Source organism: Labrus mixtus, chromosome 1, assembly GCF_963584025.1.
Source record: "Labrus mixtus chromosome 1, fLabMix1.1, whole genome shotgun sequence".
Classification (NCBI taxonomy): Eukaryota; Metazoa; Chordata; class Actinopteri; order Labriformes; family Labridae; genus Labrus; species Labrus mixtus.
Window position 1 is genome coordinate 24,465,213 of NC_083612.1, and position 25,900 is coordinate 24,491,112.

Genomic DNA, 25,900 nt, shown 5'->3' on the forward strand with positions numbered 1-25,900 from the left:
AAAACTGTCGTCGGCATCGTGTCCGGTCCCGATGATGTACCTCTTTCACCACACAAGTTAATTATCCAGTCATGACTCCAGTTGGAGATCTTAGGACTGGATGAGATTTTTTTCACAACAATAGCTTATAGGCTATTGAAAATAGGCTATAAACTAATTAAATAATTAAATAAAATCCGCAATTAGGCTACAATAATAAAAGGATAAACCTACATGGCTTTACCTTGCTGAACAATACCATCATTTTCCTTTTTTTTTTACTTTCTTTTCAAAATAGGCTATTGCTAAAACAAAGTTTGAAACTGTCAAGAAGAATATTTTGTGGACATTGAACAACCCATTGCTTTATTGTAAATAATCCCAAACCTAAGAAGAGCAACCAACGTAATCTTTAATAATTTTAATGTAATAATGAGTATCTGCCTGTTCAGGGAACTATGGCTGTCCTCTAAAACCTGCTTGTTGCTAGTTTGAAGGCCTATTTATTTTGTCTCTTCCCCACACTCATCATGTGCTTGATATCTAGAACTGCCCCTTTTAAAATGAAGGAATGAAGCAATCTGTATTTCTGTTATTGCATTAGTTATTAGGAGATACAAATATAATTTTACACAGAGTGAGTGTATTGACACGGACTAAAATCTACCAAACTTGTTGTCAGTTAAGCCACAAGGCTCTCTTGACAACGATGCGATACCACGGCCTTTGGCCAACCTTTCAGTCAGCAGAGTGGTCAGGCTGCATGGCATTCATTGTCATGAAGGCAGATCTCCAGTGGTAGAAACAAAGTGGAATGGCCGGCGGGCCATGTCAAGCTAATGATGGCAGCCACAGGTAATTGGATCGACTTAAGTTCCCTAAGGCATCGTATTAGAAAATCCTAATCAATGTCACTGGCAGAAAGACAAGGGGTGCTTAGCTTTCACAAGCAATTAGATTTAGCCCCATAGCTAAGTACCATTCATTCAAAATGCAAAGAAATCCCTTTTTGTCAGACAATAGGCTCAAAAGTTCCTTTTTATCTCAAGTTCTTTTAAGAACATAGAGGCTGACTGATGGAAAAGAAGGTTATGATCAAATCTAAGAACTTATATATCCCAGTTTCTCACAGTCTTTAAAAATAGCATTACTGATCACAATATGATGTTAAAAAGATGATGTAAGGGCATGAAATAAGTTTACAATTGTTATTAGAGGACATTAACCATGCCTCCCAGTACAATGATCTGGACTTCACTTTGACTTAAGCTGACTCTTTTTTAAAAACTTGGAAAGAACCTATACCACTAACACATAACGCAACATTTTTCATACTGATATATTTTTTTTCACATCTCTTTTGTTCCTGAACACATTGTAAAGCAGGCTTGTATTTTCACATCACCTATAAAATCTGTTTTCCAGCTTCTGTGGCAAAGTTTGCAATATGAGTCTATATATAAATCTTTAATACTTGCAAGTCTGCTTGTTAAAAGTTCAAAATCTGACACTCAAAAGGAGACCAATAACATTTAATTTAAGGACGGAAAATTCCAAACTAATGTCTTACATGTTGTGAAGTATTCTAAGGCTGCCATCTAGTGGAGGGAAACCACAAGTGCCAGTTAGCAAGTATTTTCTGCATCTGGTAGCATTGAGTGAAACTGTTATTGGGGGAATGGAGTATGAGCCATCATCAGGTCTTTTGGGTAAAGGAATCATCATTTCTTAATTCATCATAGTTGAGGTGACATATTGGCACATAAGAAAATGTGCATGGATTTGCAAGATTACCCTGAATGGTTATAATTATTGGTTCATTTGTGAGTCTAGTGGAAAAAATGTTACTCACACACCTACCTGTCAGTTTTAGCATCAGAGGCTAATTTTTAGAGCCACCAAACAGAATGTATTTTAATGTACTGTAATTGAAGGCTTCATCTTAACTTATCTAGAATGTTTGGCCATGGTGTAAAGCAAGTCTGGGACAAATGTGAGCAGCTCTTGAAGTACTTTCTCTTCTTAGTTTTTTTTCCCCCAGAACCTCCCGTCTCTTTCTGGTCTGTGAAAAGCTGACCCTTGAGGGCCTCCTGTTTCCCGGGACCTGCCCCTGTTGCTTACATGTCTTTCCAGAAGACTGAGTAATTGTGGTGAAAGACAAAAAGAAAAGCCCTGCCTGCCTGCTGCTCACCGACCCTCACTCATACACAGCCCAGCGTGTGTTTGTCAGTTCAGGAAATGTCCTTATACGGTTTATTGATTCTCATGTGCATATCTTTAACAAGCTAGTAAGTCAGGCAAAGAAATACTTCTGTGACACCAAAGCCTTGGTCTGTCTGGAGCGATGAGAGAGAAGACGATGGCAATACATTTTGTGATACACAGCTGTATAAATATATGGGAGATATGAATTACAAAAGAATCTTAATCATAATACATGGGCCTGTTTGAATCATCAAAAAAAAAACTTATTCACTGCCCAAGACAGAACATGGCCATACTTTTTTAGATTTACATAAAGGATCAAGCATTCGACAGATTCCTTTATTTCACTTTGACAACTTTTAATAGATCATGGAGAATTATCTTAAAGGAGCAAACATGCCCATACAGATGATCAAGCCTGTGTTAGTTTAAATATTTAATTATATCAATGAGTTTTAGTTTTTCAAGTACATACATTGTAAGACTACAAGGTCATGAGTCAAAGACATAGAAAAGTCTTAGCGCTTGCCTTACTAACTTAGAACTTAACATCTGAGTAAAGTTTCCATTTACTTTCACAGTGGTCAGAAACATGTCCAAGACCTGAAGCTTGTCTGTAATTATCTAGAGTGAGCAGATCCAAGTTTGCTGAAGTTCTTGTTTTATGTGCACATGTACAGATGTGAGTGTCCCTACGTTTCAACCAAGAAAGTGAAAAACTTTTTTTTCTAAATGTATTTTTCCTGGAATAGCAGATAGCTGTTAATAGAGCAAAGAAAACTGACCAAAGACAGTCTACCAAGTTTATTTAAAAAACCTCTCAGACACTAACAGACCAGTAGCAAGATTTTCAGCTGCCTTAAACAAGACCTCTAATAACAGCTTTCAGGTCTTTGATCTGCTGTTTTATGGTTTGAGAGGAGCTACTCTTCCTGGAAAGAGGCAGTAAACTTAACTGTCTGCTAGAGATGATTCTGCAATTCACTGCTGAGCCTTTTCTCGCAACTCCTGAATACCATATCAGGTCATAAGATTTTGACTTCAAAATATTTGTAAAAATATTGATTGAATGATGTATTACATTTTGGCAACCTTTCAAATTCTGATGACCATGGGGTCAAAGGTTGAAAGGACATCCACTTGTACAGCTGTTTTAAAAGATTGCAGCAGGCTGGAAAAATTAACTGTTTGCTCTTATTTTGCCAACAAAAAAAAACAACCCTTCCCTCTCTTTCCTTTCGCTTCCCCGTCACCAAAGTAGTTTGATTATTTTCCAAACTGCCACGTCGCTGTCTGTGTGTGTTTTGGGAAAGGCCTGCATACACAGATGACTCTCTGTCTGAACCTTGAACAGACTTAGTTCACTCTGTTAGCAGTCATTCTGACACAGAGCAAAGATGGGCTGACCCTACACTCTCTAAACCTCCAATAACTCGGAGATGACAAAGCAAACTCTCCAATCAAAGCTGTGCCCTGCAGGTCACATCTACTGTGTGAATGTCATCCCAAATGCATCCCCCAGACCTCCAAACCCTTTCTGTTCACACACAAAACCCAGGAGGGGACGGCCTGTGGGCGGGGAGTATGGTAATACCCTCCAGAGGAAGTGAGCGCAGTGTAGTGGAATGTAGTTGCCATTAGTGGGAGTTGAGCTGAGGTTGAGGCTAACAGCTAGCCTGCTATGTTGAGTGTGAGCCGGAGACGCAGAGTGATGAAAACATGCCTCACTTCACTGTGGTACCTGTGAAGGATCAAGCTCAGTCCAACTATGACAGTCTGGAGGGCATTAACTGGGTGGATTACAGGGACACTGGACAAGACTACCCTGATCATCATGACACTGTCAGCTCTGATGGTGAGTCTCACAACTTTTTTCAAACTCTTTATCTTATAGCTTGGACAAAACATGAAAAACATGACTATTTTGATCATGTTTTCAATTTGAAAAGTGTGTAATTAATGTGAAAGTTCATGAGTAGGACCCAGGACAGCATGGGGAAGATTTACTTTGTCCTGAGAGGCACTGAACAGCTGGTTGTATGGTTACCATGGCAATTCTCCAGCGACAGAAAGCAGTTTTCCTACAGCAGGCGGGTTTGTTTTTGACAGCTCACTCAAAGTCAGCAGCTCAGCAAAGTTGTTGCAACATTTCTCTAAACATTTTAGACTCTATTTCCTGGCTTTTGGAGTCCTTTTAAAATAAAATCAGGGACAGATGAGTAACAAAGGGGAAATAATGAAGGAGGTGAGAACTGTGGGGGAAAAGCACAACGGAGGGTGGGATTGTGTGAGGGGGGGTGCCAGTACCACCACAACAAGAAAAGGCCTCAAGTGCTTCCTCGAACAAAAGATGGAGCTCTCTTTGTGCCAGGGAGGGATTTCCTTTCAGATAGATTGGCTGCTCCACAACACATGAGCAGATTTGTCCCTCCTCGCCTCTCTGCCTCAGCTTGTCTTTCACTGTCACTCATTTGTTTCTCCACTGTATCAGGGAATGGGAAGACAAGAAGAGGTGCTTGTGGGATTATGAGAGAACAGGGTTGTTGTGTGTGGGTTTAGGGAGTGAACCAGATGGGGGAAAAGAGTTGTTTAATAGAAGACACACATGGGTGTGGTCTCTATGAAGCACCCAACCAGAATGCCAGGCTGGGCACCAAAACCATCCGTTTGTATCACATTACAACCTAGCAGTGAAAATCTTTCCTCTTTAAACTGGATAAAATTAGAAAAAAAAACATGATGGTCATATAGCTTTTAGTGAGTATAAGTAGGGAATGCATACATATCAATTTACTAGAAATTAGTGCTGTGCCACCATGCATAAAGTTATTTATCTTTTAGAGAGCCACAGAGATAAGGTGAAATGATATTTCAAGCGTAGCAAGCAGGAATCTGAGAACATGTTGACCTAGCTCTCTGCTTGTATATTTGTGGAATGCATGGACGTCCCCCTGTAGAGCCAAATGCCAGTCTTGAACATCAGAAATGTATCGAAATATACGCAAGAAACAGAGCTTTAAATTTGTGTTGAAAAGTTGTCGTTTGGAAGCTGTTTTGCCGAACTTCGTACTATGACATAATGATAACAGAGGGGGAAGGAAAAGCAGATGTCCTGAAATAACCCTTCAAATTTTATGGACTTGTACTGCCTCCCTCGTCTTCCTGCTGTCACACGTCTTTGTAACTCAACCGAGGAGGACTTCCTGAGAACAACAACCATTAAACTTAGTGAACAACTGCAAGGATTACTATATCCCAAAAAGGGTTAAAAGAAGAAGAAAGAGGAAGAAAAAGAAGGAACCTAGACATTATGAATGATGAGATGGATTAAAGGGCGCAAAGTATGGTACCATTAAGTTTGAAACACGTGCTGGAACTGTAAACTCACAGCTTCTTAAAGAAGTGGAGTTGACATTTACATGTCATACAAGATAAGAATTATTCGGTCACATGACCAGATTTATCTTAAAGCATTACTTTAAAAAAGTTTTCCCAGCGAAAAGAGTAGCAACGTAGACATAATTCATATTTCGCCTACTTTTTTTATTCAAAGTTGTGACAGATTTAAGGAAGGAAAAGTTTGGGTGTGTTACTGTGCTCTGGTAGAAGCAGTCCTAAAATGGGTGTAAATACTTCATGATTTCATCATGGGAGTGGGCTGCCGGGAGGTGGTAGGCCTATGCTGTGTGCCTCAACTCCTGTGTGACGTGTGTGTGTGTGTAGCATGGAGGAAGTGACACAGTGCAGAGTCTGTTCCAGCCTGCGAACTTGGCTCTGTTGAGCACAGCACATTGCCCACACTGTGGTCATTGTGACAGCGCTGCTCTCCTGAGCAAGAGCAACCAGCCTGAAATAGCTCTCACATCCCAGGAAGGAAAGTTTGTTGCAGAGTTTTCCTCTACATTTTTTCTATCCAGGAAATAAGAGCATATGTTTTTGAGTTTATCACAACTTGCCCTAGCCTAGGTGGACACAACATTTGCATCAATAGCTTGTCAAAATCATGCTTCGCTAGCTTTCTATTTTTTCAAGTATTTATTTTTAAACCACTTTTTTTTATTATCTGTTGTGGTAACATCACAGCGCTTATGTCATTGTTAAATAAATGAATACTCTTGAATTTGAAAGAGAAAGAGTAAACAAAACAATATTTATTCCCTACTAATGTCATGTGACACCTGATGTATTTCTTAGAGAAACATAATCAGTTCAGTTAGTTAATATCTGTAAATGAAAAAAAAAAAAGATTGAAACCCATGTTTTATAGTGACTCTGATTATTTTGGCCACTTGGGGGCAGCAGACAGAGCTCATTAAGGAAACTCAAGAAGCTTGCAGTTATCAAAATGTCAGTAAAGCATCAAATGTATAATATTTATTTTACCTGTACCACACAATATGGCTGTTTCTATCAAATCTGAAGTGCATTTCAGTGCTGCATATTGACCTGATAGTTCAGTCTATAACTACCCTTCTCAGTGTTGTTTTCGAGCCACATGATAGCAGCTGTTTCCTGCTTAAAACTTCAGTCTGACTAACTAGCAGATGAACATAGAAGCAAGCACAAGCCTGTATAGCAATCAAATATTTGGCTCAAAATTTTCAGGAATAGACAAAAACCTGGGTATGAATGAATTCTTAAATTGTTCTTTATCTGCCTGGGTGAATACTGCACACATGGCAACAACTTTCTACATGTCCATCCATCCATTTTCTTCCGCTTATCCGAGGTCGGGTCGCTGTGGTAGCAGGCGCAGTAAGTCAACCCAGACTTCCCTCTCCCCAGCAACGTTTTCCAGCTCCTCCTGGGGGATTCCGAGGCGTTCCCAGGCTAGACGGGATATATTATCCCTCCAGCGCATTCTGGGTCTGCCCCGGGGTCTCCTCCCAGTTGGTCATGCCTGGAAAACCTCTAAAGGGAGGCGTCCATGAGGCATCCTTAACAGATGCCCACACCACCTCAACTGGCTCCTTTTGATGCGGAGGAGCAGCGGCTCTACTCCGAGCTCCCCCCGAATGTCCGAGCTCCTCACCCTATCTCTAAGACTGAGCCCAGCCATCCACCGGAGGAAGCTCATTTCTGCCGCTTGTATCCCTCTTCGCCACAACGGTCCGGCACAACGCCTGCATTACTGCTGACGCCAAGCCAATCTGTCTGTCAAGCTCACGCTCCATCCTACCCTCACTCGTGAACAAGACTCCGAGATACTTGAACCCCTTCACTTGGGGCAAGGACTCACTCCCCACCCGGAGAGAGCAATCCACCTTTTTCCGGCAGAGAACCATGGCCTCGGACTTGAAGGTGCTAATCCTCATCCCAGCCGCTTCGCACTCGACTGCAAACCACCCCAATGCCTGCTGGAGGTCCCAGCTTGAGGAAGCCAACAAAACCACGTCATCTGCAAAAAGCAGAGACGAGATTTTGAGGTCACCAAACTGGAAACCCTCCTCCCCCTGGCTGCTCCTTGAGATCCTGTCCATGAAGATCACAAACAGGACCGGTGACAAGGGGCAACCCTGGCGGAGGCCAACACGCACTGGGAACGTGTCTGACTTTGTGCCGAGGATGCAGACACAGCTCCCACTTTGGTCATACAAGAGTAAGCTTTCCCCGGAAGCTGAGAAGTGTGATACCCCAATAATTGGAGCACATCTTCCGGTCCCCCTTTTTGAAAATGGGAACCACCACATCGGTCTGCCACTCCATGAGCACTGTCCCAGATTTCCACGCGACATTGAAAAGGCGTGTCAGCCAAGACAGCCCAACAATGTCCAGAGCCTTTAGCATCTCAGGGCGAATCTCATCCACACCTGGCGCCTTGCTACTGAGGAGCTTTCTAACTGCCTCAGTGATCTCTGCCAAGGTTAATGGTAAGGCTTCCCCTGGATCTTAAGACTCTGCCTCCTCTTCAGAGGACGTGTTGTCTGGGTTCAGGAGTTCCTCAAAGTATTCCTTCCACCACCCAACAATGTCCCCAGTTCGGGTCAGCAGTTCTCCACCCCTGCTGATAAGCCTGTGGCAAGCCCTGCTTTCCCTTCCTGAGCCGTCGGACAGTTTGCCAGAACCTCCGTGAGGCCAACTGAAAGTCCTTCTCCAAAGCCTCCCCGAACTTCTCCCACATCCAGGTTTTTGCTCCCGCAACCACTGAAGCCACAGCCCTCTGAGCCACCTGATACCTGTCAGCTGCTTCCAGAGACCCCTGGGCTAACCAAGCATGAAAGGCCTCCTTCTTCAGCCTGACGGCTTCCTTCACCACTGGTGTCCACCAGCGGGTTCTAAGGTTGCCGCTACGACAGGCACGGACGGTCTTCTGGCCGCAACTCCTAGCCGCAGCTTCTACAATGGAGGCTTTGAACATGGACCACTTGGACTCCATGTCCCCACTCTCCCCCGGGATGAGGGAGAAGTTCTTCTGGAGGTGGGAGTTGAAGACCCCACGGACAGGGGCCTCTGCCAGATGTTCCCAGTTCACCCGCACCACACGTTTGGGTTTGCCAGGTCTGTCCGGCAGCCTTCCCCGCCATCTGATCCAACTCACCACCAGGTGGTGATCAGTTGACTGCTCTGCTCCTCTCTTTACCCGAGTACAAAACAACTGTACAACTGAGACGAAACAACTACAAAGTCGATTATCGATCTTTGGCCTAGGGTGCTCTGGTACCAGGTACATTTATGAACATCCCTATGCTTGAACATGGTGTTTGTTATGGCCAATCCATGATTAGCACAGAAGTCCAACAACAAAACACCACTCGGGTTCAGATCGGGCAGGCCGTTCCTCCCAATCACTCCCCTCCAGGTGTCCTCGTCGTCGCCCACGTGAGCGTTGAAGTCCCCCAGTGGAACTACAGAGTCCCTAGGTGGAACCCCTTCCAGGACCCCACCCAGAGACTCCAAGAAGGCCGTGTACTCTGAGCTGCTGTTAGGTGCATATGCACATACAACAGTCAGAGCCTTAATCTCTGCAACCTGAAGTCGCAGAGAGGCGACCCTCTCGTTCAGCGGGGGAAACTCCAACACAGTGGCGCTCAGCCGGGGGCTTGTGAGTATCCCCACACCCGCTCGGCGCCTCTCACCCTGGGAAACTCCAGAAAAAGAGAGAGTCCAGCCCCTCTCCAGGAGTTTGGTTCCAGAATCGACGCTGTGCGTAGAGGCGAGCCCAACTATGTCTAGCTGTTAGCGCTCCAACTCCCGCACCAGCTCCGGCTCCTTCCCCGCCAGGGAGGCCCCATGGAGGAAAGCCCGGCCACCAGACGCTCGACTTCGAGCTCCCCCCCTGGGTCTGGCTCCAGGGGGGGGGGGGGGCCCGGTTTCCCTCTTCCGGGCGAGGTGGCTTGCTTCCATGTATGCCGCTTCATAGGGGTATTTGTTGAACCGCTCTTAGTCTGGCCCCTCCCCTGAGACCACTTTGCCTTGGGAGACCCTACCAGGGGCTAGTGCCCCCGACAACACAGCTCTTGGGTTCACTGGGACACGCAAACTCCTCCACCACGTTAAGGTGGCGATTCTTGGATTCTTTCTACAGTCTGTGTTCTAAAAGCAAAAGAACAATATAAGTAGTCCATGTATTGAAAGCATCCCTTGTTTGTTTGGCAAAAATCAAATAGCTCCAGAGAAACATATGTAATGAGTGAATCATTTGGAGAATGCTGCTGTGTGTTCCCCCTCTAATGCAGGAGAACAGGGGGTCACTCCTGTCAGGCTGTCTAGCATGCCACACAGATGGCTCAGAACAGATAAACACACTCTGTGCTGGAGCACAAATGTGGAGCTGATGACAGAGTTGGAACAAAAAAAGACACACATAAGCAATCATGCTAACATGCATGCATAACCTTTATCTATGCTGAAGTCGATGGTATACATTTTAGAGATACTTTGATGAGACAATTTGTAACACATAATTTCCTGAATCATCTTCCATCATTGTTCCATCTGCTCATTCACATCTTAATGGCAATAGAACTTCAGAGCAGAACAGATATTTATTTTCCCTACACAACCTTTGCTCTCACTGAAGATCTCCAACTGACTGAATACACAAGTGCGTCCGCGCTCTATTGTGTTTTTCTTCACACTGCCTATTTAGGTACGAAACAAGAGATTGTTAAGTTCAGTGTTTTTTTTCAGGGTTTAACTTGATTAATATGATGAATAAGAAAAATCTCATACTAGCATGAAATATCACCATGTAGCCCTTTCAGATTGTCACACTCACCTAGGAATCAACTAACTTATGTTAAATCTGCCATTACAGAACTCATAATTCTAAGATTGGAGTGTGACTTTTAAACCTCCATGCTTGTGTGCTATTTATGACATGAACACACAGCACATGATGTGTACATATACAAGGCAGTCTGTATCTGTGTCATGGCAGGTACAGTATAGGATCTGAGCTGTAACATTTACACTAAGCAAACATTTGTGAGTAGAGCATGAACTTCATACAGTACTACACCCAGTTGGCAGTCATAATCAGCTGATGTATCTTCTCAAGGGTCTGTTATATGATGCACTTCTTCCCGCCCACATTGAGCCCCTGAGGTGATAAGGCTAAGTTGTCATTCTTTTCTCGTCATTAGCACACATCAAAGCTAATGTGTTTTGCTGCACGACTCAGCAGGTTAGCATTCCTCTGTTCTGTTCAGATTAAACAAAGTTTTAAAGGAGCTGGCCTGTTGTTACACCTGAATATTATGGAGGAGGAAAAAAATACAAGGAGACGAAAGGAACTGTGTATAAAGCCAGAATCAGTTGGTGACAATGAAAATAAAAAATGAAGTTATACCCAGGAATATAAACATATAGTGTATAATCTGACTGCCCGTGTTCATTTTTCCTGATCAACATGACAGTACATGCTGTTTTATACTGTGTAGCCCTATACAAGTGGAATAGGGCTATATATACTCTATATAATATATACCAACACATTTAAATTAGTTAACATGTTAAAAGTTAGTGACAGAGAAAACCCACTTCATTAAGATGGCAAACTGCTTACCACTGCACTGCAATGATATTATGTATGATGTGTATAAAATGCACAAAAGGACATTATGACACAATTGAGCTTTGCCTTTGTCAGATTTTGGAAAGAGACAAGTCAGCGCACTTAATGTCCTTTAAATTTCCTTTATCCGAGTAATAGCAGCAAAACAACAACGGACGCTGATGAAGGCCTAGTGCTGAGACTTTCCTGTCTCTTTTTAGTCTGGTTGCAGTCATGCACCTGAAACTGTGTTTACTGTCAAGTGTGCTCCTTTTTTTGCAGTTTTTGTCAGATTTTGGACCTTTAAAAACAACTTTTGCTTATGAGAAATGTGATGAGGTTTAATTCTGATCATTCTGATTTTGGTAGGTCTCTAGCAGTTTTATGAAAATAATATTGCTAAATGAGGTGCAGTGGTAAGTGCTGTTGCCTCACAGTGAGAAGGTTCCTGGTTCAAATCCCAATTGAACAGGGCCTTTCTGTGTGAAGTTAGCATGTTCTCCCTTTGCATGTGTGTGATCCCTCCAGGTACTCCGGCTTCCTCCCACATTCCAAAAATAAGCTCATTAGGTAAATTGGTGACTCTCGCCCAATGACAGCTGGGTCAGCACCAGCCCCTTTGTGACCCTGAAAAGGATAAGCGGTAGATAATGGATGGATGGAATATTCTAAATGAGCCATGTTTAGGTTTGCATTTTTAAGATGGGTGTTCATGCAAATTGTTTTTTCATGCTGCAGGTTGGAAATAAGATGGTGGATTAAAATGAGTTGTAAGAGGTCACAGTGACTCTGAGAGGGCAGAGAATCATTTTTAAAGGCCTGCAACCATAAAAACACCTAAATACAGTTGACATTGGAGAACAACTTAAACTATTTTAGCTACTCAAAGGTAACAGTTGTGCAATGTTTCAGCCGACTTGGGGCATTGTGACAACACTGTCAAAAGTATGCAGTGTATATAAGCAGATGGAGAAAAAGACAGATGTGCTTGAATTTAGTTTGTGATTTACTCAAGCACTAGTGTATAAAAAAACATGTTCTCCTAACATATTTTAAGTAAAACATTTTTGCCACAAAGTGCGATTAGTTGTGCAAGGTGGGCTAATCTGTCTGACTTGTGCCTTTCAGTGTTAAGTCCTAAATGTTATTAAAGAGGAAGTTTAGCAAAGAGGCTTTTTCAAAACCTAAGACGCTAATAGACGCCGATATTGTTTTCCATGTCTAATAGGCTTTAAAGAGCAAAGGCTCAGGGTAGTTTCTGTTTTAAAAAATTCTCATTTTGACGATGAGTGTAAAAACTGCCCAATGCACTTTGAAAAGTCTTGACAGTGTGGTGTCTTGTCTTGGAACTGATCTACAGATGCTTGTCTCCACATAGTTATTCATTGAATCATCTTTCTGTAAATGTTTGGGCTCCACAGCACCGACAGTCTTTGATCTCCTTGGCTGTGGGTGTGGGCTGTGTTCAGTGGGGGCAAGGCAACATGTCGGTACACGCTCCCATAAATCCTTCAGTGCACACAGCATGACTCCTGTGTGCCTTCATAACAGGCCAGTTAATCTTTAATCTTTTTAATAAGACATTTTATGCAGGTTATTACCAAGAGACCCCACTGCCTTGCATCAAAGTTAAAGTGACTTTTAGTTTGCTGTCCTGAGTTTGAAGCTTTAAGGTTTATCATCAGGCGAGATATTCATTTGCATGGTGCAAAAAAAGTGCTAGATATCCCTTCAGGTAAATCAGTGTCTCCATCTAACCTGCATTAGTTTGCCTTCTTTTTTTCTTCAAACACAGACTCTGTCCTTTGATCACACGCCACTGACAGCAAGAGGACACTAGAGGACAGTGTTGGCATCGTTTTTGCTCTTATCTCTTCCCAAACATAAGTTCCATCCAGCTGAGTAGAGTAGGTGTCAAGGTTGGAAAGGCAGACCAACAGGGATTCTGCATTTATGCTTCAAATGACAAATTATTGATTTCTTTTAAACTTTACATGTTTTGCTCCTGGTTATAATTCAGATATATAACTCCATCTCATTAACCCATCAGAACTGTTTTTCTGAAAGTACCTTGCTAAAGCCAAGCTTGTTAAACATGTTAATCATAGTGGATTTTATTTAGGTTTTATTTAAGGAAACAACACAACATAGTCCATAATTTTCAAGTTGGTGATATTACATGGTATTCAAGATTACGTAGAAATTAAACTGGTGAAAGCTTCAAGTGCTCTATTGAGAAATCACTAAAATCAGATGCAAACTACTGCCCTTAGGTAAACTTTGAATCAAACAGATCAGAGCTGTACTGCTCGTTTTTCATTAATTACAAGATCAAAATACCAAACAATGTCTCTAATCTCTACTTATTTAAGATGGTAACAATGTTAAATATGGTAAAATCTAAGTAGGACTTGTGCAAGTCACTGTACTTATTGCTGCATCGTATGAATAATGGCTCAGAACAGTGTTTCTGTCTTATAATTTATCTGGATTTATGTAGATTTTTTAATACTGCGCTTCTTTGAGACACTTTTGTGTGTGTGTGTGTGTGTGTGTGTGTGTGAGAGTGTGTGTGTGTGTGTGTGTGCGTGCGTGCGTGCGTGCGTGCGTGCGTGTGTGTGTGTTGAGTGAGTTAAAACTATACCCTCCACTCTCCACCTCTCATCCCCCTCACCATGCTCCATGTGTTAGATCAGGCCCCTGAATGAGTTTTCACCCTGGGTGACCATGGGTGTCCCGGATAGTAATCGACTATTCCCCAAGCTAGAGCACAGAGTACACTGCTGCAGACTGCACACACAGCGTACAACTATGCTCACCCACAGTGAATCTAGCAGCAGTGGGACACAGAACACAGGTGAGTGAATACCAGCATGGAGGCGCAACTGAATCATTTTCAACAGAGCGTCAACATTTTAAATATGCCAGAGATTTTTTTTTTTAATTATTTCATGCCAATTTTGCGGTCTTTGAGCTGCAGGGTCACTTTGTGTTTTGAGATGCTGCTGATGAAGTTTACATGCTCTAATAACCAGAGGTTAGGTAATTTCAGGGTAATGAGGTGTGTGCCTGCCTGTGAGTATGAATGTGTGTTTGATAATTTTGCGGCGCTATTTTGTGCTCCATAATTGCTCCAGGCACTGTGCTCATCTCTGCGTGATTCTTTTCTTCAAAAGCAGAAGTTAATGAGAGTGAAATCTTATTATGTGCCTGCATTTCACCTGGACTCTGCTTTGTTTGGCTCTGCTGCCTTTGGCCTTTCACTGCACCTTCACTGCACTCCATGTGTTTCCTAATTGTATTAATAAGATATATACGTTATTTAAAATACAGGTAACAGCTGACTGCATTCTGTTGGAAGTAGACAAACTTTATAATGTGCTGTTTGGTTTGTGTTATTACTTACGGCAATAGCAGTTGGCTATATTAATCGTAATGGAAATGTTATCTTCTACTGCTGCCTTAATTCACTATAAGAGTCAGAAATGCATAATGTAAACATATAAAATATTTTCTTTGGCAATGAATCTAGATAAAACAAAAAAAAAGTTAGGTACTAAAAAAGTAACTTACATGATGATATTAAAGATTTAAACCAGTTCTGTTTTCTATCATTGACTGTTTATTGACAATGTGCATGTGTCACAGATTGACCCTTTGAAACAAATGTTTGTCGACCCATTATTGCACATACCATTTTAAATAAATGAAAATGACACAGAATAAAACTCTTACATTAAACTGTAACTTTTATTTCAATATACAATTTCGATGAAAACAAGCATTGCTTTGACATGAATGATTTGCAAGGTTCACTAAATGTATTAAACATTGATGACTGTATGCATTAGCACAGAGCCTTTAATACATCTTTAAGAAAATTATTAGCCTGATATGTTGTCACTAAATTATAAGTCTGCTGGTGAGGTAAAATGGTTTATGTTAAGGTAACCTTCATTTTGTATCCTGTTCACATAGGACATGGGAACCATAAAGAGGACAGTCCATTTCTCAACAGTGCTGATGCTGCTAGCAAGAGGAATGACTTCTATGACCGGAACCTGGCTCTGTTTGAGGTCCATATTTTTTTGCCTAACATTATTTCCCTCAGAAAACAGACTTAAAGCAAACTCATTAATTTGACCCCATCCCCGCTCTCTTCCTTCAGGAAGAACTGGACATCAGGCCCAAGGTCTCCTCCCTGCTCAGCCGCCTGGTCAGCTACACCAACATCACACAGGGTGCCAAGGAGCACGAGGAGGAGGAAAGTGCTCAGGCCTCACGCAGGAAGACCCCCAAGGTCAGGAGTGGAGACACACTATGGCTCACTGTTTCTATCATGAGTACACAATGTCTTTTGAGGTTAAGAAACATTATCCTCCACCTCTGGCTGAAGTTTTAGTTTAGTATTAAGACTTGTTGACTGATTGTCTCTGCTTTTGAATGCTCAGTCCCAGTGTGGCTGTGTAAGACCTGCATACAGGGAAAGGGCTGATAACATGATTGGATGACCTTTAAAAAGTACATCAATCAATACTAATGATCACTTCACTTGTTTCCTGAAATGTCATGATCAATATCCCCCCCCCCCCCCCCCCCCCCCCCCCCCCCCACCTCTCTCTCCTTTCTCCCCTCTCTTTCTCTCCATCAGTCTCCCAACATGGGCACTTTGATGGGAGTCTACTTGCCGTGTCTGCAGAACATTTTTGGTGTCATTCTTTTTCTGCGGCTGACGTGGATTGTCGGGATGGCTGGCATCATGCAGTCTCTGCTGATTGTCCTCATGTGCTGCTCATGTGTTAGTATGCCTCACAACGTGTACTGTCCAATGAAACACATTCTCTGTAGTACTGGGTTCACTCCACCAGCAATCAATGTAGGCCAGGTTTTACTGCAAAACAAGCTAATAAAATGTGTGTGGTTGCCTGAGCAGATAGAGATGTTTAAGGCTTAGAATAACAATTACTTTTTTGGGGGGGTCAGTTTGCTATTTTTGCATTGATTGGCCAACAGATTCTGTATGCCGCAATGTATTCTACATGGTGAGGAATATGCTCCTTTAAATGGAAACTGAATGATTTCAGCAGTTGCCATCTTTATGAGTGTCCTTTTATTTTCTTTCCTTTGCAGACAATGCTCACAGCCATATCAATGAGTGCTATTGCTACCAATGGTGTTGTTCCAGGTAATGCTTCACTTTCACTATATTCAATTAGCCCATATAGACACATTAACAATAACACACATTATTCAACAATTATCTGTCTTCAGTACTGTAAATATGTTTGGAACACAATTTGCACGACTGGGAAATAAGCATTTTTAGCATTTTTCTTTTTTGATGGTTGGACTTTTTCTCACCACAGACTGTAGTATTGCCATAACTCCACCACTTGGGGGTAGTACAGATTCACTGTTAAGTCTCCAGCATGTAGCAGGCCTTCAAGTGTTGCTGTGTGTAACAAACAGTTTTACTGTTGCAGCTGGAGGGGCATACTTCATGATCTCCCGCTCTCTTGGCCCTGAGTTTGGAGGAGCAGTGGGGCTGTGTTTCTACTTGGGCACCACCTTTGCTTCTGCCATGTACATACTGGGGGCAATCGAAATATTCTTGGTCAGTTCTGTTGCTAAAATATTATCATCTATCCCTCGTATGAAAAAAATCCTGAACACGCTTCTGTAATGGAATATGCATTTGTGTATGTGTAGCAATTGTCTTGTTTTTTTTTCTTCCCTCCCAAGAAATATCTGGTCCCCCAGGCAGCCATCTTTCATGCCACAGACCCCCCTGGGAGCGACAGTGCCATGCTGAACAATATGCGAGTCTACGGCTCCATCTGCCTCAGTCTGATGGCTGTGGTGGTTTTTGTAGGAGTGAAATATGTCAACAAGCTGGCCTCTCTTTTCCTGGCCTGCGTAATTATCTCAATTGTCTCCATCTATGCTGGAGCAATTAAATCCATGACTCACCCGCCTGATTTCTCGTAAGTCTGCAGAGAAGGTTTACCAGAACAGAAACACTCAACAGGAATAATGTGAATTATTGAACTGGTGTTTATGGGGAAGAGAGGGCTATTTCTGTATAACATGTTTTTCCACACAAGAAAATACATAATGTTTATTATGTTTTTCTTTTTTTTTTTTTTTGGCCATTTATGATTATGTGTCCTGTCTGCCACATTTAAAAAATGTACAGTGAAAATTTAGATATTAGCTTTTGAAGGCAAGAACAATCCTATGTGGGAGAATATTTCTGACTTAGCTCTAGCTTATGATGACAAACAATATACATGATGATGATGAGGAGGAGGATGTTCCATATGTTGCAGAATGACACAGTATTTTTTTGATTCTATTGCTGTAGGATCTGCATGCTGGGAAACAGGACTCTGGCGAGAGATCGATTTGATGTGTGTGCTAAAACTGTGCTAAAAGGAAACATCACAGTCCCCAGTCAGCTGTGGGAAAAGTTCTGTCTGCCTGGGAACATGAGCAGCACTCAGTGTGACGACTACTTCATCCAGAACAATGTGACAGAAATACAGGGCATTCCTGGATTAAGCAGCGGGATTATCAGAGGTACATTTATAATGAGTTCACTTGGATTTAAGTAAAAAGCGTGGGATTTAGTTCATGGTAAAAACTCTCAGTGATCCACGTATAAACGCATGATTTTAAATACAATATGGTTATAGTTAGAATATAGTTGTAAACCCCTATTCCATATTAGTCAATTTAAGGTCAATTTGCCATAAACCTTAGTTTATCAGCATGATTATCATCGTTTATCTTGATTTTTTTCTTGCAGAAAATGACAACACACTATTTTGAAAGGCCTGATAAAATGAAGGTTCTCATGAAAATGTGTCGCTAATGGTTGTAATGTCTGTTCTCTGTTCTCTGTTGTTAGAAAACATGTGGGGGGATTACATGCAGAAAGGTGAAATCTTAGAGAAAGCTGCGCTTCAGTCAGTGGATGCTCATGGTGCTGCGGAGAACTTTGGCATGTATGTGTCAGCTGACATCGCTACATCCTTCACACTACTGGTGGGGATCTTCTTCCCATCTGCCACAGGTATTATAATGTCATCAACCAAAAAATATCATGTTACGGTGCACAGAGATTTTTTTTGTCATTTTAGTTTTCATTTAGTAATTGAATTACTTTGAAAGCAACTTCAAGTGTGTATAAGTGTCTATACAATACATTAGTCACTAGAAACTAGTTTACCTGTAGAAGCTAATAATCCATGTCTAACATGATACACACACGGATTCAAAATGAAGCTACCTGAATGTTTATAAAATGAGTCAAACTCAGTGACATTCTCTTCATGTGCAACATAAGAGGGGGCTTTAAACCTCCTAATTCAGCCAGTAGGGGGCATAGTCATACTGTTTTCATATTCTTGGTTCATACCAGCTGTCTATACTTTATGTTTTTATAGGTATCATGGCCGGCTCCAACAGATCTGGGGACCTCCGTGATGCTCAGAAGTCCATCCCTGTGGGGACTATCTTAGCTATTACTACTACTTCCCTTGTTTGTATCCTTACTTCTTCAGTGAGAAAACACACACACATGCACACGCAAACACACACACACACACACACACACACACACACACACACACACACACACACACACACGCACGCACACACACACACACAATGTTGCCTCTCTAAACAGACTAGGAAAGCAGATCTGATATACATCCATATGTCACCTGAAGCTCCTTGACCTCTCGTTCAGATTTCAGCTCAGTGGTCCTGTTTGGGTCTTGTATTGAAGGAGTAGTTCTCAGGGACAAGTAAGTTTTGTGTTTAAATGCAATGTTTTACTATTATTATTGTTAACATTTGTAGGAAAGTAAAATATAACTTTTGCGTCAAAAAGATGACTTGAGTGTGTGTTTGCAGGTTTGGGGACGCTGTTAGAAAAAACTTGGTGGTGGGAACGCTCTCCTGGCCATCTCCGTGGGTCATTGTCATTGGCTCCTTCTTCTCTACAGTTGGGGCAGGTCTGCAGTCTCTTACTGGGGCTCCACGTCTTCTCCAGGCCATTGCCAAGGACAACATCATTCCTTTCCTTAGGGTGGGACAGCACACATTGTTCATTATATATTGTTTAATTACATCATAGCCATTGTGCAACAAATTCCTCCGAGGTATAAATGACTTCTTCTATTGCACACCAGTTACCTCTAACTATTTAGCATGTTGTGATGTGATGGAAATGTTTGCATTTGGCAATATTTGTTTGACTAACAAGCTTATTTTAATATTTCAAAGTTCCAAACAGTAAGTGATTTGCATATGTACGTAGGTTTTGAATTTCTATTTTGTTTCAGGTGTTTGGTCATGGAAAGACAAACGGAGAGCCAACCTGGGCACTGCTACTGACAGGTCTTATAGCTGAACTTGGCATTCTTATTGCCTCTCTGGATATGGTGGCTCCCATCCTTTCCATGTAAGCTCATATACAAGCTAAACTGCCAAAAAATATAACTGCAAACGACCCACACATGAACTTCTCTCAAAACATATGGACATAAATATCGTAGTTTAATTTAACAGCACTGCTGATACTATGAGTTGATTTATTCCACATGTGTTTGTGTTTATTCTACAGGTTCTTCTTGATGTGCTATCTTTTTGTGAACTTAGCCTGTGCAGTTCAGACTCTTCTACGCACACCCAACTGGAGGCCGAGGTTTAAATATTACCACTGGTGAGTACAGGTGTATCCACACGGTCTTTGTTTATATCACATATGACAGAATATGGTGCATGCCAAATGTTTCCTATATTTGGATCGTCTTGGCTGTCTCATGCATTCAAACCACCTTTGTAAGATGTGTGCTACAGTTGTTTGTGTATATGAAAAAAAACATTGCATGCAATGCATGATGAGAACTGGTGAATACAGTTTCTGTAAATCTCTTTATGTCACACCTGCAGGGCCTTGTCCTTCCTCGGCATGAGTATGTGTCTGGCTTTAATGTTCATCTCCTCCTGGTACTATGCGATCATAGCCATGGGGATTGCTGGGATGATCTACAAGTACATTGAATACCAGGGGTATGTCTACAGTCTGCACTTTTGTTTTTCTGTGAAAAAAATCAGTACTTTCCTGGGGGGAGGACGGTTGCATCACTGTGTTTCTGTCTAATCGTTGCATGTCTGTTGAGAATTCCTAGGACAGCTGGTTTATTAAAATGTCTCTTAGTTATGTTTTTTGCATCGTCTCTTCCGCTCACAAATAACAACAGAGCCGAGAAGGAGTGGGGAGACGGCATAAGAGGACTGTCCCTAAGCGCTGCTCGATATGCCCTGCTGAGGCTAGAGATTGGACCGCCCCACACCAAGAACTGGAGGTGCAGCTATACCTTTAAGATGACTATGAATTTAAGAAAAAAAGATTCCTATTCTATTGCATCTCTGGGGAGCCAAATGAAATTGCATCCTATGATATATATTTTTTTTTTTCAAATCCGTCTTCAGATATGAGAAAAATGTATAATTCAAGCTGCTCTAATCACCCCACATTTCCACCCTCTGAACACTACCAAATAGTTTGCATGATGTGAAAAAAAATGCCGGTTTTATCCAAAGATTTGTCTAAGGCATCTTAAAAATATTGTTTGGCATCCTACTGGACAAGCATAATATATACCTTCCATAAAAACAACTACCTGTATAACAGTGCCCTCCACACTTATGGTAATGCTACACAACACAAGGAACACATGAAAGGTTTGCTATCAGTTCTTCTTTATATTACACACGCAATAAACATACAAAATGCATGTATGCAAATCACTTTTAGGAAGATGTGACATGAGAAGTGATATTATTTTTCCCTAGAAGCTTGGCTGTTTTGCATTTCCTGTTAGTTTGTGTGAAAAGCAACCACACATACACTGAACTTCCTGTTTTGCCGCAAATCCTGTTTGTCAAACTCTGAGTAGTAGGAAATACAATTAAGCGTTTAGAGAGAAGAGTGCTTAAAGATTTTAATTCAAGATGTTTTAAGGACATGATTTAAAGTTAAATGCTGTAATGTTATATAAGCAGCAAATATATTTATAATCCTTATTTTAATCTACTTCATCCAGTGATCCTTTCCCTCTGATATAGTGACAGTTTTTCAACAGGTGTTCCAAGATTCGTTCCAGGCCTTTGTCTCTTATCGACTATCTTTGTACACTACAGACCTCAGCTGTTGGTGCTGTTGAAGCTGGATGAGGACCTCCATGTAAAATACCCTCGCCTGCTCACCTTCGCCTCGCAGCTGAAGGCAGGAAAGGGTCTGACCATTGTGGGCTCCGTCCTGCAGGGCAACTTCCTGGACAGTTACGGTGAAATGCAGGCAGCTGAACAGGTAAATACTAGAAAGGGTCTGGGTATACTGTACATGCTCTATTCTGTTCTCCTTTGTGCTGTGCTGCTGACTGTGTCAGAACTTATTGTTACAACTAATCACCTTTTGTGACTTGCAAAGCACAATGAAAGGAAAACATGCTTCAATATCAGTTCAAAATCATTCATCACAAGTTGTTAGCTAAATCTTTATATCAATTTAAGGCATGCACCTTCATCTACTTGTAAATCTACACTTTGAGATAACTTTTTGTCTGTCTGTCTGTCTGTCTGATACTTAGATAGTTCTATATGTTTCAAAACTGTTTGAATATTCATTATCTATTTTCTTTCTAATATGACCCCAGATTTAAGTTCAGATTTCCTATTTTTTTTATGCCAGGCTATTAAGAATATGATGGAGATTGAGAGGGTCAAGGGTTTCTGCCAGGTCGTGGTGGCAGCTAAGGTGCGGGAGGGTGTTGTCCATCTAATCCAGTCCAGTGGTCTTGGGGGCATGCAGCACAACACTGTGGTGATGGGCTGGCCGTATGGCTGGAGACAGAGTGAGGACCCCCGAGCCTGGAAGACTTTCATCAGTAAGAATCACACTGGACACTTAAAAGACCTAATCAGCATTTGGAGTACATTTAAAGTAATCTGTAGAGAATGTCAGTTGTGGCTAAATGAATTTATATGGTATAGTATGTCTTCATGCCGCCTTGTGCTCCTCTTTACTCAGACACAGTCCGCTGCACCACAGCTGCCCAGCTCGCGCTGATGGTTCCCAAAAATGTTTCCTTCTACCCAAGCAACCATGAACGCTTCACAGATGGCAACATTGATGTGTGGTGGATCGTCCATGATGGGGGGATGCTAATGCTGCTGCCTTTCCTGCTCAAACAGCACAAAGTGGGATGAGTTTTATTCTGTTAAGCTACTTTAAAAGTTTTGAATACTGAAGTTTTACCCTCTATATGTTGGATACAGAGTAATGCAAATCTTTGAAGGATGTTTCACAGTGTTTTAGTGTGTTCAAAACATATTTAAGTTGATGTATAAAAACGCAAATGAAAAAAAGAGGACAAAGTCATTGTAATGACAATCAAAATAAATGTTATTATTCCTAACTCCAATGCACTCCTCAAATAGTCTTTACTTTTACATTATTTAGCTATTTTCTTGCTTTTTACAGCCTTTGTTTTGCATGATCATTTCTCTAAGTATTGTTTGTTATTGCACTTTATAATACACTTGTGATGAACCAGATGGTTTATTTGCATTTCAGGTTTGGAGAAAATGCAAGATGCGCATCTTCACTGTAGCCCAGATGGATGACAACAGCATCCAGATGAAGAAAGATCTGGCAACCTTCCTTTACCAGCTGAGAATAGAGGCTGAGGTGGAGGTGGTGGAGATGGTGAGAACCCCTCTTACACGTACCAAACCGAGCAAAAGTGAAAACTTCAAGTTCTAACTAGAAACAGATACAAATAAAAACTGCTTGCCTTGAGCCAAATGACAAAAGGCTTTCATTTGTACACAATAATTGTTTTGTTCTTACTGTACTTTAGCACGACAGTGACATCTCAGCATACACTTATGAGAGAACGTTAATGATGGAGCAGAGGTCCCAGATGTTGAGGCAGATGAGGCTTTCCAGTGCAGAAAGACAAAGAGAAGTATGTCTGCTTATGCAAAATGTTTTCATGCTGAAACATTTGTAATGAAATAGATTTAAAAGAATATTCAACCAAATGCATTACAAAACAGTGAAATAAATAAACTGCATGTGTTTTCATGTTCACGTTTCAAAAATGTTTGTTTAAACTTGTGCAATTGTGTTTGTAGTTAGTTACATACAGTATGTTGACACCCAAGCTTTATAATAATCCCGTGGCCCTCACAGGCACAGTTGGTGAAGGACAGACACTCTTTGGTGCGTATGGGAAGTCTCTACTCAGATGAGGAGGAGGAAGTGGTGGAGGCTCCTCCAGAGAAGGTACAGATGACGTGGACGAGAGAGAAGTGTGAGGCGGAGAGGAGGAACAGGAACAATGCACCCGAGAACTTCAGAGAACTGATGAGCCTCAAACCGTGAGTCAAGTGTTCAAGCTTTGTCCTCAACTTCTATATTTTTGGGGGTTTGCTGCAGTGAAAGCTAACTGAAATAGTTTTTTTTTAAGAATCCTTATCTGAGCAAATGTGTTTATTTTGTGTCTCCAATGCTTGCTGCACACCAGGGATCAGTCCAATGTGCGGCGGATGCACACAGCTGTGAAGCTGAATGAGGTAATAGTCAACAGGTCCCATGATGCTCGTTTAGTGCTGCTCAACATGCCAGGACCACCTCGAAATGCCGATGGGGATGAAAACTGTATCCTTTCCAAATCAGATTGTACAATAGGGGCCTTGGATCATTTAAAATGCACTAATGAAAAAAACTGTGTTCAGGCTGTTATTTTGTTTTTCTTTTACTCCTTTAACTTCTACCTCAGACATGGAATTTCTGGAGGTGTTGACTGAAGGTCTGGAAAGAGTGCTGCTGGTGCGAGGTGGAGGTCGGGAGGTTATCACTATTTACTCATGACCTGTTATTAGCTGCTTAGCTGCTATACTCGGAGCATGGGCGTCATCAGAATACATTCCAGCCCTGAACAGGAGGCAGCACCTCAGAGCTGCTTTCAGATGGTTCTGGGTAGAGGCATCAATTGTGAAGTATGGACTTTTGAGTTCAAAAGATGTTTATTCTATTTTTGTAGAATAATGAGACACATTGGTGTACATATCCACCAATCAGTCCACAGCTCAGCAAAAAGCTGTTACATTTGACCCTTAGAAATCAATGCCACAGTGTCAAACTTTAGAGTGTATTATTTATAAGGTCACAGATTTTTATAGGTGCCATATTTTCGTTTTCTATCAGCTCTTTGATTTCTATTTATTTATTTATTTTCCCACATTTCCCCACTGAGGCAAAAACAGTGTTACAAAAGATGTAGCGTGTAACGTTGGTTGTGCTCTGGAGGTGGCACAAAATGACAGAGACTGGCTTTCAGAATTACAAAGTTATTGATTTGTTTTTACCATTTTCAGCCTGTTGACAGCTGTGAAAGCCAAATTCCTGATAGCATGACAGGCTAACAAGCACAACATTGAACAAGAGAGTTTTTAAAGCGTTATTATTTATGATTTTTGGACTGATTTTTGTGTTTCTGGCAGGAAAAAAGTATGTGAATGACTGCTGATGGACTGTTTTTTTTTTGCAAACCAGAAAAGCTCATCCATACATAAATGGCTATAATTTAGATCCTTAAGATTTGTATGAAATTCAGACACATTTTTTGATATTTATCGTTAGCATTTCTTTCCTGCAAAAGCAATAAACTGAAGTACATTGTTATTACCTTTCTACAGAGGAACTTTATAGTCAGTGTCCACAGTTTTCACCCTGAATGCAAGTTATTTTACTAAGCATAATCCTTGTGTGTGTGGTCCTACTGTAAACAGATACACCCGTTACATTTCTGTAAACGTGCTGTTACCACGGTTACCACAGGTGTTTCAGAACAACTTCAACAATCCTGATATAGTTTGAGGCTTTTTTCTGATAAGCTAAGTGTTATCAGTGTTTCAGACTAGCAAACAGTGTCGAGAGCAGCTGCTTATTTTTTTTCAGTGTAGACGAAACAATCAGCATGGCAACAGTGTTTTATTTGTGATGGGATAATCCATAACATTGGTCAAATATTAAATACCGGTACTTATCACATTTTTCTAAAAATCTCCCTCTGACTCTGATTTTTTATAAAATATAGGTATTTTTTCAGAACAGCATAGATTTGAGTGGATTTTTGTACTTCATAGTTGTTATCAGCCAGTTATACAAATATTATTTTTTGTTAATCAGAACTGTGGAACAGCACACTCTTTAAAAGGAAACTTCAGGTTAGAAGTATTTTAGGAATGCATTTCCATTTTTGAAAATGATATTAAAACTATTTGATTATGAACATGATGCATATGATGCAGACAATATTAGTGTTGAAGTGAGCTCACCAAAGTTAATGTGCCAATATAAAGATAAGAAAAACAAAGGGAGTATTTTTGGACAAAGTGAAGTTTAAGTAACACTGAAATGAACATGATGTTTTGTAAAATGTACAATATCTTATTTTGCAGTAAGATAAAAATTAAGGAGCATCTGTTAATAAATGGCTTCCTGTGTATTTTTTAAGACACCTTAAATTGAATCATTTAAATTAAATAGTTTGATATCTCTATTATGATAATGGATTCCTCATTATAAGTATTGGACAATAAAAGACACCAAAAATAAAAATACAAGTTTAAAAAAAA

At 41.1% G+C, this 25,900-nt stretch overlaps 1 protein-coding gene across 1 annotated transcript; it reads left to right on the top strand.

Moving 5' to 3' along the window:
- The first annotated feature begins 3,804 nt into the window (after window positions 1–3,804).
- slc12a4 (solute carrier family 12 member 4) lies at window positions 3,805–25,900 on the top strand. Its single transcript, XM_061039234.1, has 24 exons — window positions 3,805–4,039; window positions 15,158–15,255; window positions 15,348–15,479; window positions 15,831–15,977; window positions 16,310–16,364; window positions 16,663–16,793; window positions 16,922–17,163; window positions 17,544–17,758; window positions 18,090–18,254; window positions 18,628–18,726; window positions 18,933–18,990; window positions 19,100–19,274; window positions 19,531–19,649; window positions 19,812–19,910; window positions 20,141–20,260; window positions 20,452–20,556; window positions 21,395–21,563; window positions 21,945–22,140; window positions 22,284–22,453; window positions 22,830–22,961; window positions 23,116–23,223; window positions 23,451–23,638; window positions 23,785–23,918; window positions 24,040–25,900. The coding sequence occupies exons 1-24, from the start codon at window positions 3,904–3,906 to the stop codon at window positions 24,129–24,131; spliced, it is 3,285 nt and encodes a 1,094-aa protein (XP_060895217.1). The 5' UTR covers window positions 3,805–3,903; the 3' UTR covers window positions 24,132–25,900.

Excerpts from the sequence above, each read along its gene's own strand:
- slc12a4 (XM_061039234.1), top strand. The coding sequence starts at position 3,904 with ATGCCTCACTTCACTGTGGTACCTGTGAAGGATCAAGCTCAGTCCAAC. Across the intron at positions 16,365-16,662 it reads TACCAATGGTGTTGTTCCAG|CTGGAGGGGCATACTTCATG; the intron begins GTAATGCTTCAC and ends TTACTGTTGCAG. Across the intron at positions 19,650-19,811 it reads GTGGCTCCCATCCTTTCCAT|GTTCTTCTTGATGTGCTATC; the intron begins GTAAGCTCATAT and ends TTTATTCTACAG.